Source organism: Dermacentor variabilis, chromosome 9, assembly GCF_050947875.1.
Source record: "Dermacentor variabilis isolate Ectoservices chromosome 9, ASM5094787v1, whole genome shotgun sequence".
Classification (NCBI taxonomy): Eukaryota; Metazoa; Arthropoda; class Arachnida; order Ixodida; family Ixodidae; genus Dermacentor; species Dermacentor variabilis.
The window spans coordinates 84,822,883-84,835,797 of NC_134576.1; the positions used below are offsets into that span (position 1 = coordinate 84,822,883).

The following is a 12,915-nucleotide window of genomic DNA, read 5'->3' on the forward strand; positions in this document are numbered from 1 at the left end:
TTTCTCTCTCTCGAACTGGTGGGTGAATTTTTCCATCTATTTAGGAGAAGGGGGCAGTCGTCCGTCCTGAAACTGTGGCGCTTTGCATGGTGGTTCTAGTCAGGCTAGTTAGAGCAAGTTTTGTGGCACATGGCATTTGGTGCTTCACCACAAATCGATCATTCGGTCAATGCTTATTCAATATTGAGTTGACATGTGTATCTTCTCGGATAGTTCACTTGCTGCTTGCACGAATAAGCAATAATTTTATTTCTTACTGCGTCGCCTTCCAGCTTACCAATTTTTAGTAGTTTAACATGGATCCTTCCCTTCTGCTTCACGTCAGCTAATTTCACTCTCAACACCAAATCTGGGGCTCAGAAGAAGTGATTGATTTTGTTGATAACAAGTACAAGACAGATATAGTTAGATGTGCGTCATGACATTAAAGGGCTTGTTCGTAACTTCGCGTCACAATGAATATATCCCTTCTTTTTTTTTAAATTTCAGGTTTAAGCTATGATCGCAGGTTCTGAGCGCAAAGAGGCATGTCATAGGGCTTGATTTTTTTGCGGATAATCTGCTCTCGGTGCAGCATTTAAGTTTACTCAGGCCGTTTGAAGTTAATATTCGCTCTGGCCTTTACTACTCCGTTGCAGTTGGCTTAAGCAATGCACTTGAATATCATAAACTGTGTGGATTCTATTCCTAGAGCAGAAGAAAAGGGTCTCTTGTTCTTGCATTGAAATTATTTTTTTGAAAAGTCTTAAGAAATAACAATTTCGCCATCCATTATTGCTACTGTAGCTAGTGACGTTTAGCGGCGACAATTGTAGTTCCTTACCGTGTAGACTCCAACGTCGTGGTTGCTTCAGAAGTTAATACGTGCAATAAATACAGCAGGTTACCTGTGCGAAACGGTTGCGTCACAGGCACCTGGCTTCTGTGGGCAGATGCTTATGTACTCTCTCAATGGAAGCAATGAAGCTAGCGTGTGTCTACAAAGGTATTTTCGTTTCGGCTTTAGCTTTAGCAGTGTGCAAATGCTGTGACGCTCAAGCATTTTCTGGGACCACGAAATGCGCACCATTTTCGAAAGGACAGTAAGTAGAGTTCCAGAAATTTGAACCTCGTTTTGTGGTGTGGTGTATGCAGCAAAAAAAAAAAAAAACGTGAACTTTTTCATTCTTGCTGTGTTTGTACCACCTGGTAATTTTCTACATTGGATTTTCTTACTACAACAAGAAGTACAATCAGTAATACGCATGTTAGCAGTGTCTGAATAAGTCAAACGTGAGGATGCAGCCAATGTCTCAACAAGAAAATTTTCTTCGACGATAACAGGTTTCCTTATCTAAACGTTGGCCTGTCCATTAGGATTACATTAGGTTTTTCTTTCAATGACGTCCTTGTTTGTATTACGGCCATTTCATTAACGCAGTCAAACGCCTCAATGACGAAGCATGGGGTCCTTCAGGTTGCTTCTTCGCAAAGATCGAACACCGGGCCGCGTGCAGTAGGGCAACCAAAGCACATTGAGCAAAATGATATCATTATCCGGCAGTAATTGAAAAGGCAATCTATTCAGAAGTTCGATGGATTTATTGACTATAGCCGGACCTTAAAGATTCGACGCGCACGGCGTGCTCCGCGGTGAAACCCAGGACCGACGCAAGGCACAGCTGCAGAGCAGCGACTGCCGCTATTGCCTCCCTTGTCATATTTCGCAATTCGTTCGTCGACATTGGCCTCGTTCCTTTCCAGGCTGTAATCAGCCACCAGCTTCAAGCATATCATCATGTGTGCGTGGGAGGGGGAAAGGGAAAGGGAAGCGTGTATTATATCTACTGCGCAGTTGCAGTAGCTCAGTTATGGCTGTGGATGGCAGCTGTGGTGCCGCCACGCGCGTTTCGTTATAGAGCAACAAATCAACCGTCGTGGACGTCTAAGTTATTTATTTGTTGTACAGGCAACCTTTTGCCGTAGTCCTTGCTATAAATGCGTTCCCAATACGCATAAAAGATAGGAATTCGGCTGGGACATTTGAAGTCATTCGTTATGCAGGCAATTTCGTTGTGACGGCGTCCATTGTAGGGGCTTTCGACTGCTTCTGATCGCCTGAAACGTAGATTACGAGTGATGTGATAGATGAGAGCTCAAGGTTTATTTCGGTGGTTGGAGATACTATATGCTGGCGTGAGAAGTAGAGGTGTAGGCTCGTGAAGAGCGCAATTGTTATCGTTTCTTCCCTTCGGAAAAACGATGTATGGAAGGGGGGGGGGGAACGTGAAATATTTTACAGTCTTCATAAAACAACACGAAAGGTCGTAGGCAGGGACTACAAAAGTCCTACCCAGGATTTGTTGTCTGTATTGTCCTCTTCGTCCTGCAGAAACTCGAGAGAGACAAAGAGATGCATTCTCTCGGTCTAGTCCGCTATGCTAATCCGGTTCGAAAACATAGTGATACACAAAATGACACATTCGCGCATACAACGTGCGCAAGCATACATATAAGCATGTAACCCAAGATCCTTGTAAAGACTTGTGTATAACTTATGACGATACATAGCCTCTAGTGAAAACGAAAACAAAAGCTTTGCAAAGAAGAACTTTGTTAAGCAAAGCTTTCTTTGGGGAGGCTCCCAGTATTTTCAAGGATCTACATCTACCGCCCCGGACATTACTGACGTGTGCTGCTCAGTGCTGCCGATGTCATGCGAATAGCTCATACTTATAGAAAAAAAATATTCTCATTCGAATGCGTAGTTACTTCGTATTGCTTAATTTCGCCCACCAAGGGTCGTGGGTTCGAGTGCCTCAATTAAAGCTACCTTAATTAACTGTGTCTTCACCAACTCCGTTCTAATTAACACCAAAGGCTGTGCGTTCGACTACTAGCAAAGGTCGAGGGTACGACTGCGACCAAACATGCGGGTTCGAGTGCCTGAATTAACTCTACATTAACTGTGCCTTTTTTCCTCCATGCTTAGCAGCATTGATGTGGCAGCGATGTGAAAGACGCGATGCGGAAGAAGCGATGCGGAAGAAGTCGGCGACGAACGCACGAGCAGCGGGCAGGAGAGCTCCGATTTTCTATGCACCTCACAACGCGACCTTCAAACATAGAGATCCCAAGGCTTTCGGCCTAAAATTAATTACTTTTTGCTCCATAGTTGGACCGAACCTCCGTCACTCAGCCCAAACACCCGTTGCTCTAGCCGCTAGGCCACTGCCGCACTTATGCATCTATCGTGCCCTCGCCAACAACGTCATATTGCCTTGCGCGTGAGCTAGAGGGCACATGCGGGCGTGCCATCTGCCCATTTGGAAGTCTGAGACGCGGGAATAGAATTGGCAGTCTTATAGAATTTCATTAACCGCTTCACGAACGTTTCGTTTCACGTATATTCCGAGATGTGAATGATTTATTTTGTCTGCGTGTTGTCCGCGCTCGTGTCAATAGTGTTCAGTGAGCCTTTCCGACGCATGAATCACTGTCAGTGCCGCCTCAAGATCTAAGTCCTAATAGAGGAGCCAGGCAAATTTTGAACAGAAGTCAGTGTATAGGGTTTTCCTATGCAGGAAATAGCGGCTAGATATAATGCAAAGTACAGATCATGCAAAAGCATAAATGCAATATAATTTCTCAATTTCGGAGAAGATGATCGAGTACTCGCCACAAGCAAGGTACACAGTTGAACCAGTTCTCTGCACTGTGATGACAAAGTTTTCAACGAATGGCACCTGTTCTGTGTAAGTGCAGCTATGTTTTAGTGAATACTGAGAGAATCACAGAAAAAGAAAGTTTAATACTTAGGCTAGTGAGTCTTTTAAAGTATCTGTGGTTTTCGAAGCGCCTATGCAGGCCGAGAGGACCGAAAAAGGAATTGATGATTGCTCATGAAGAGTTGCCTTCTTTTATTATGAGCCTGATTCCTAATTTTCTCTTTCTTTCTTTTTTTTTCTTTCGTTTTTTTCTTTCTTTCTCTCTTTCTTTTTTGGTTTCATTGCATCTTAAGCCATATTGGAGTGAACAACGATCCGCAAAAACACATTAAAATGTGTCCGATTGCCATTTTTGCCACACCGCCTTCTCCTTTATCGCTGAACATCATCGCCAGTGATGGTCAAAACTGGTGACAACATTCTGGCACTTCGCATAGTGAGATGTGGGAAAGAACGCCACTTCACCTGCAGGGATGGCCTTTTTGTTTCAGAAAACGCTCCGATGACCTTCTACTGCACCCTACGAACGACCAGATTCCTAAGAAATCACTGGAGGAAATGAGAACAGCCAGCCGTGTTTGCCTCCCTGCTCCAGGCCAAAACTTGGAAGCCTACTCGGGGTACATTCCTGTGGACGAGGGCAGCCACTCTTCGTACATGTTCTTCTTGCACATTAAGTCGGAGGTAAGACATTGTAATGGTTATCTGCTGCCTTTTAATATCAGCGGGAAGAATATTTAGGAAGTTAGCCTTTGTGACACAGCTTGAGTGACGTTGAATATATATGTCATGGACACACCTAGCCCTCTTATTTACGGTAGCAGCGGCCTAACTCTTTCGAAGCGGTGACGGACGCAGATAAAAACTGTTTGATAGCGTTCCAAATAAATGAGGCAGTTGTTAAAAGGTAGATGGAGGCTTGAAGTGATTTGCAATGATCGAACAAGTGATTTATGTAGAGGCAATATTTCGGCACTTGCTGTGGTTGCTTAGTGGCTATGGTGTTGGGCTGCTAAATGAAAGATCAAGGGATTGAATACCGGCCCCGGCGGCCGCATTTCTAAGGGGGCAAAATGGGAAAACACCCGTGCACTTAGATTTAGGTGCACGTTAAGAACCCCGTGGTGCTATAAATTATTCGGGAGCCCCCCACCAAGGCGTGCCTAATGAACAAATCGTGGTTTTGGCACGTGAAACAACTAATTTATTTACATTTTGGCAAGGAGAATTCGGCAAGGAGAATTATGAAAACATGTCACGTTATTGAAACGTCGGCTCCAAACGTCCTTTTCTTTTCGAGCACTGTTGATCGGTTCGCAGCTTTCTCTATAGTTCTTTTTTGCGCCGTATGCTTTTTTTCCCTGTTTTGTCGTTCGGCTATGTAGATTTCAGCATAGTTGTCCTTAATCCAGGCAGCAGTATAATGGTTTAGCTCTGTCCTTACGCTGCCACCAGAAAAATTTTTTTTGTTATCTCGACGCAGAAGCTGGTGCTATCCTATTTGTAAATGCTAAGATGGTATAGAATGAAATAAAATTTTAGCTCTCTCTTTATGGCTACAGAAGAAAGCGGAATCATGAAAATAATTCACCGACGATTGCGATAGTCCCTAATTCGAAATCTGAGTGCGGCTGTACACGTGTTTTCATGTCGCGTGTCAATAGTTTGTAGTATGATTCCATAGAGACATGGTTTACATTAGGAAGAGAATGCTGTGAGTAGCACACTTTGTTTTCATACAGACGCCGCTCGATACCACGGCGCCATAGCGCAGCCGTCATCGCCGCACAGCCCGTCTTGTGGGGTACTACGCTTTTCTTTTCACGCTTTCGTTCCACCAACGACGACAACGGCCCTTCGTCACGTGGAAATCGTGGCACCAGTGTCAATGGCGACAGAACCCAAGGAAGCATCACATCGAGCCTTACTCATATAGCCGCTCGCCGTCGCCTTTTGCAGGAGAAGTGATACACGTCACACACTGTTACCGCCGACCAGTGTTGCCAACTCGGTGGGCTATAGTATCCTTAGATTGATACCAAAAAGCCATCGATTGCGAACAAAAATTCCTAAATGTGTTATACAGTGACGATGTTATGCTTCACGGCGACGCAGGGCTTTGTGCGTGCTTCTTTCTCCATCTTTGTATGCCTTGTTGACTGGTAAAGTAAATTGGTGTCGTTTTACTGGGCTCACCTTGCTCGTCGTCGTCGACTCTACAAGTTGTCTACAAGAACTGAAGTTCGGGCGAGTTTGTAAGAATTCAGATTTGGCGTAGAGTACAAAAAAAAAAACCGCACGCACGACGACTCAACAAACGAAGACCAGGCAGGACGAGTGCTTAAAAGCAAATGACACAAGTTGCCAGGTACATTGCTAATGCGTGTAGTGGACACAAAACTCTTGGAACCATGAACGTATCAGGTGCTGTGGAAGTACATATATTATAAACTGCCAGGCGAGCATTCTCAAGCCCGCAAAAGATGAAACTGGCCAAGCTTCACACGCTTTTACACGCGCTGCGCAGCAGGTGTAATACCGTTTCGCGATACATCTTCGCCCTCTTTCGAGAGCAGGAGCAAACAAGTGTTTTCAAAACGAAGCATAAGCGACAGCACTGAACTCCCTTTTTGAACAACAACAACAAAAAAAACGTTACGTTACTAGACCCGCCTCAAATACGCTAGTGTGCAACGCATTTGCCACAAGTTGAAGAACGCGACGTAGTAAAAATTATTTCCGAGTCCCCCTCTACGGTGTGCCTCATCATCGGAGTTTTGGCACATGAAACTGAGAAGGAGATGTCGGTTTCGGAAGGAGCAACTTCCATTTGAGGTGTGCAGTTCTGTTGACTGATTTTTTGACAATCCTGTTGTTCCTGATGCAACCTACCAGAGGGGACACCGTCACAGGTCATCCATCCCGATACTTCAATATAGAGTATATTTGAGCATTCACACAGCCATTTCTCGGTATCGCCGGCTGTTACAGCCTAGAGTAAGTGTAGGCTGCTGCTTGTTTGCTATGCAATGTTGTGACGAGAGTGCCCAATAGGCACAAGTGTTTACTTAGGGTGAGTAGCGAGCCAGAGCAACATCACGTATTTTCTCAATAGCACTTCGCTTGTCGTAAAACCGGTTAACAGAACAGAACAGCTCTAATGACAGGGAGTGGGCAATGACTACGCCGGCTGTAGGCTTTGCAAAAGCGAAGAAATTATTCAACAGACTAATTAGGAAATGAAAGGGAAAACACATAGCAATCTGGCGTATAATGACTAAGAAGCGCGTGGTGTTATTGCAGCCTAACCTGTATTTCCTACATTTCAGCACCTTGCTTAAAAGCCTGAAGTATTGGAGGCCAGTAAAGAGAAGAACGATGTAGCCTTTTGTCTAAGGAGCAAGCTGTTTCTAAGCGTATGTTGTGCGGGGAGAAGCGCAAGGTACTGACGGCGCTTGAAACTATGTATGGAAGAATAGAAGGCAGAATAGTGCAGGCGGGATGTTTCTATTATTTGGTTTAGGAATCTAAATTTCCACTTTTTGCCTTATTCGTTGGAACTCTCGAACACAATACCTTGCGAAACCATCGCAGCTGTGCCAGAGTCATCCTTGTAAGGCACAATGGTCAGACATACGTTAAACATATATTGTAGAGTCTGCATGCTGTATTCTGCCGAGGAAGGGGAGGGGGAACCATGAGTGCGAATATGACTCATGCTGTCGAAATAAACTTTAATAAAGAGAAAGTTCAGCTAAAGATCTGGACAAACACCATCAGGGGGCACATGATACTATACACTCCGCTGTTATCTTACTGCAGTCGGTTATCTGCGCTAAACATACCTTTCGCTCGAGACCATAACGAACCAGCCTAGTTCCACGTCCTTCTGAAAAAAAAGCTCGTTCTCATGTCTACACAGTCTTTTTTCACGTATCACATTGAATATTCTTAGTAAGTACTGTAGCTTCATCGTTGTGTTGCGCTGGGGCACGCACGGTGACATACGGAATTAGTAGAAAACGAGGAACACACGACGACAAGTTAAACGCAAGTGTTATATCATTCCATATAGATGTAACCCGACTGCCATTCTTCTAAATGGGCGTTGCACCTATGAGAAGCTTTCAGTTCATTAGAGTCGCCTGAGTGTGGTGCTTAGCCTTATCTACGTACAATCGCGTTCGGTATGAGCTGGAACGCGTGAGGCGTGGCCGAATTGTTCTCCTGGCCGAGCAGCTGTCGCTAGCTTGCGACGGTTTCGAGAAAAAGTAGAGAAGTTTTTCGCCGTTCCTTCAATGTGCATTCCCACCTGCGTTTCTCGCCGTCTTCATATGGGGAGCGATGGTACACAGCCGCCAAACAGCTATCAGCAGCGGTGTGGTGGCGCAGGTGCAGTACTTTACTCCACCTTGAGGCCTGCCACAGAAAAAAAAAGAACAAACGTCTACTGGTCCGCTGGCAGCAATCTTCCATCAGATGCGTGTTCCTGATAGCCTAGCGCATGCCAGGGAGCGCGCTTTTACCTCGTTTTACCGATATATACCCGGCGGTAGCTATCGTCTGCCTCTCGCAGCTCCGGCTGACGGCCTACTTGAAAAACGTCTGTAGCTGGACAAGGGATACCCAGAAGCCTCGCAGTATCTGTAGCGTCCTTTCGAGGTGAGGAAGGCCAGAGAGCTAGCTGAGCACCAATCCGGGCGACACTTCTACCAATTATGAACACCGGTGGCGTCTCACCGGCGCTGGGATTCGATCCACGTACGTACCACATACGAGACCAGTGCTCCACCACTTGGCCACCGTTACGCTATGCTGCCCGGCATCTTAGAACTGCGCAGCGAAGGCGTTTGTAGAAGTGCACAAGCACGTATTATGGAGGCTTCACCTTTTTCGTATTATGTAACGTGCTGTATGTACACGCTGCATAACAGCGTAACTACCAATGGTGAAACATTTTCATAGACTTGTAGCCTTTACCATTTCGACCCGTGAAATGAGGGTTTAAATTACAAAAATAATATGTTGCTAAGGTGTCTCCTTATTTGACACCCTATATTTTTCTTTTCGCAGGAAAAGCGCGTTAAGAAGCCTCTTCTCCTGTGGTTGCAAGGAGGCCCAGGCAAATCTGCACTCTTTGGCCAGTTCCTGGAGAATGGCCCTCTTGGAATCGGCGTCACAAATAATCTTTATAGGAGGGAGCATAGCCTGCTAAAGCAATTCAACATTATCTACCTAGACCAGCCCGTAGGGGCGGGATACAGCTTCGACAGAAAAGGAAAATACCCTACGTCCCTCGAAGAGGTTTCTATCCACCTGATGAAGTTTCTCAGACGTTTCTTGAGAATTTTTCGCGAGTACAAGGGCAGTGACTTTTACATCGCAGGAGAGTCCTATGGAGGTAACGTCTCTACAAGCCAAATATTGGTATTTTTTGTGATTATATGAAAAACACGTTTTGCTAGTAGATGTACTATAGTTAAGAGACAGATAGCTAATATGAAATCGGAACATGGTGTCCTTGCAATAGGTAAATTTAATATTTTGTCTTCGAAGCATAAGTTTCGTAAATGTGAACTTGTCTCTGTAAAGACGGGCTCACTTGGAGCAAACTTTCTTGAAGAACTTTCGGCGGTGGCATGGCGGCATGCCATCGTCGTTTTGCACACACATGCAATGAAAAACAATTCGCCACCGTCAGAATTTCAGCGTTGCTGAAAGCATCGTGTAGTTTATTACACAGTAAAGTGAAAACAAAAACAGTTTTGTGTTTACATGCGAACTATTTATTATTTAGCGGTACTTTTATTATACGTGACGCGCGAAGTGTTTGTGGCCGCTCTCATGTTATGGCTAAGCGTGTAAGAACTTGGCCCTGATTGGTCCGTGCTGCCCACCTGCGTATGTCGCTCCCTGCGGGCGGCTCGCGACGGGCTGGCAATATTGACACGTGTACTTGTTTATTGAATGACCGCGTTCCATCGTCTAACAAATGTTATCGCTCAGCGCGGGACGCGTCTGCATGTATCGGAAGTTTCTGGAATGTTATCGATGGCTCTATCTGCTGCCTGTTGTCGCCGAACTTTTTATAATCTAATTGCACGCATGTGCGACGCGAATTTCGCAGAACTTTCTGTAAGGCACGCGGCCGCCAGCGATAACTCTGGAACCTTCAATGGCTTATGTATAAAAGCCGACGTGCTAGACCGGCAGATCAGATTTTCGACGATTGCCGACTGTGTTCGCCGCTTTTGTTGGGCTTTGAGTGCTACAGCCTGTTTTTCCGGGGCACCGGTTCGCCCAATAAAGTTAGTTTCGCCAATCACAGTTTTGTTGCTGCGTGCTCAGCCGTCGCTACCACGTGACAATATCATGCCCGCGGCTTCATCGGCGGCGAACAGCTACGTTTCGGCTACCGGCCTCCGGGCGGACCCCGCCGCTTTTTCGCCGGAAAATCGCTCTATGTGGGTCGGCCTTAAGGGCCACGGCGAAGAAATGTCGCCTTGGAGATAAATGACGACCTTGGCAGACAAACTAAAATACATTCTCCAACTTTTTGGCAGGAGTCGTTCTGACTAAGCAGCGTCACGTTGTAGTGACGGTGAAGAACGACGAAGTGTCTAAACTTGGAGTCACGAATTTAACTCTTTACTGGGCGAACTTGTGTCCAGAAGAACAAGTAACACTCAAGCAAAACGATAGCTGCAAGCAAAGTCGGCGATCGTCAAATTTCCCCTCTCCAGGGAAAGCGCGTCGGCTAGTTTTATGTGCATCGTCGAAGATTCGTGCGCGCGTGCCTTTCAGAATGTACAAAATTCGCGCCGCGCATGCCGTCTGGTTACGCAGGGTTCGGCGAAAACATGGACAACAAGTACAACCAGCTATAACATTCCAGAAATTTCCGATACAGACGCGCGCGTCATAGGGCAAGCGATAACTTTCAACATCTCTTAACCGGTGAAATGCAATCACGGGACTAAAAGCAAAAGTACGCGCATCAGCACTTTCCCAATATTTAGGCAGGAGATATACTGACTCAACACTGCTGCAGCTTGATATGCTTGCATTGCTTTGTCAAGTTATCGCCGCGCGAGGTGACAGTATTTATTTTCTATCTTGCCTGTCTCATTACGTTTTCTGCAATTTCTTTGCTTACAGCAAGGTCAGCCGTTGGATTAGCAAAGATGGTATTGACCCGAACACCGGAAGAACTTCCCTTGCGCTTCAAAGGGGTCATGCTTGGCGTCGCGTTTCTGTTCCCGTTGCTGGACATTGTCAACTCAGCTGACTACCTCTACTGCGCCGGACTGCTAGACGATCATGGTCGCGAGCTGTTTGCCGGGAGATTTTCTATGATACAGAAACTGGTCTCTGCGAAGCAGTATCAGAACGCTGCTGGACTACTCAGCCAAACAGTTTTTAACTTGCAAGTCCAGGGCCAACAAAGTTTATTCACAAATCTCACCGGCTTCCTTGACCATGGCAGCATTACAAGCCCTCAAAAACCGAGAGAAGTTTCGGCGTACTATCGCTATGCAAACAGTCCAGAATTCAAGCAAAGGATTCATGTTAGGTCTACCAGGACCCTTGACGGCACGAGATTTCAGATGGCAATGCAATTGGCGTTAAACGATTTTTTCGTAGACCAGCGGGCAGTGTTCATGGACGTTCTCAACAGAGTTCCCGTTCTTTTCTACACCGCTCAGTTGGACGCTGTATTTCCGGCCGTTAACATTTATCGGTCTTTCAAGAAGTTGCAGTGGCGTTGGTCTGAAGCGTTCAACAAGACTCAACGCACACCTTGGTACCGGAAAAACAAGCCTTCTTTGGGTCTTCTTGGGTACTTGAAGAAGGTGGGCACGCTAATGTATGCTACTGTCCTTTTCGGGGGTCATCACATATCTTTGGATCGTTCGGCAGCTGTAAGCGACTTGTACGGTCACTTTGTGACGTTTGCAAATCAGCTTCCGTCCACCTCGCAACAGAAGGTTTGATAAGGAAACTGCTGTTAATCAATAAAACTGCTAAAAAAGCACACATTTGACGGATTACTAGTATAAAACTCAAAATATAGTGACGCAAACATCTTTCTGAGGGGGGAGGGAGGAAAGAGAAAAGCAGACGGCAGGAAGATTAACCAGAACAAAGTCCGGTTGGCTACCCGAGACCGGGGGAATGGGAAAGGAGAAAACAAAGATGACAGGGAGAGAGAGGAGAGACCGAAAGAAGGAAATCAGCGGTGAGTTCGCTGGCGCTTGTGGTCTAATAGAAATTGCATTAATATTCACAGACGTTCACACAAGCCCGTCGTCTTCAAGAAGCGCAAAACGCCTTCGCCGCTTTATGGGCCGCCGAGCAATGGGGGCGGTATTCCAGCAGCACCCGCACAAGTTCTATACATCGATACTTTTATGATGTCTTACACTGAAGCGACATGCTTCATTCACATTATCGTGCTTCGCGCTTTTTTAATACTACGGGATACCTTTTAGAACTTTTAGAAGTAGGCTAGAATGCCTCCTAAACTGCATGCTCTTGTGCATCACCTGTCTATTAGAGCCGGCGAGCTTACAGGGAAATTAAAACTCTCAGCTTGACTGACGAAACCACGAGCTTTGATGCTCACTACATGCACCCGCTGGTTTACTATAGCCTTTCTTTCGGGGGTCTAAATAGCACCTGCGCAAAGCCAGTTGCGTGGTGCACGTCCTGGTCTCGCATGGACAAATAGCCCTGCAAAAGTCAGCAGGCGAGCCGTTCTCCCTTTTAAAGGGCTGCAGAAAATAGTACCCCCTCATCTCCACAATCTCTCTCTCTCGCGCGCGTGACATATAGTAGAATACACACCAGAGGCGGTTGAGTCGACGTGACGTGTCATCAGATTAAGGAGTACTGACTATCGGGCTTGTCGGTAATGCACACTCAAGGAAAAATGGCGCAAACGTGGCGAGGCTATCGGGGAGTATTCACTAGAAATTCGTTATTTAACCACTAATATTTAAGCTGCTACAGGTGTTTATGCCAGGGTATATATTTTGAGTGTTTTTCAAAATATACCATTATTGCTAGGCTGCGCTTGTACGTGTTTTCTATCGCTTCCCTATTCATTTGCGCCATTCTTCTTTGAGCGTGAGGTTACTTTATGACATCCACATGTACTACCCCTTGTTATCTTGCCTGGCGAAAGTTATCACTTCTCACCGGATGC

At 45.9% G+C, this 12,915-nt stretch overlaps 1 protein-coding gene across 1 annotated transcript; it reads left to right on the top strand.

The window, feature by feature from the left end:
• The first annotated feature begins 894 nt into the window (after positions 1 to 894).
• LOC142557035 (putative serine carboxypeptidase CPVL) lies at positions 895 to 11,742 on the top strand. The gene is made up of 4 exons (XM_075668581.1): positions 895 to 1,082; positions 4,199 to 4,391; positions 8,781 to 9,108; positions 10,866 to 11,742. Exons 1-4 carry the CDS (start codon positions 952 to 954, stop codon positions 11,699 to 11,701), a joined length of 1,488 nt encoding a protein of 495 aa, XP_075524696.1. The 5' UTR covers positions 895 to 951; the 3' UTR covers positions 11,702 to 11,742.
• The last annotated feature ends 1,173 nt before the right edge of the window (positions 11,743 to 12,915 follow it).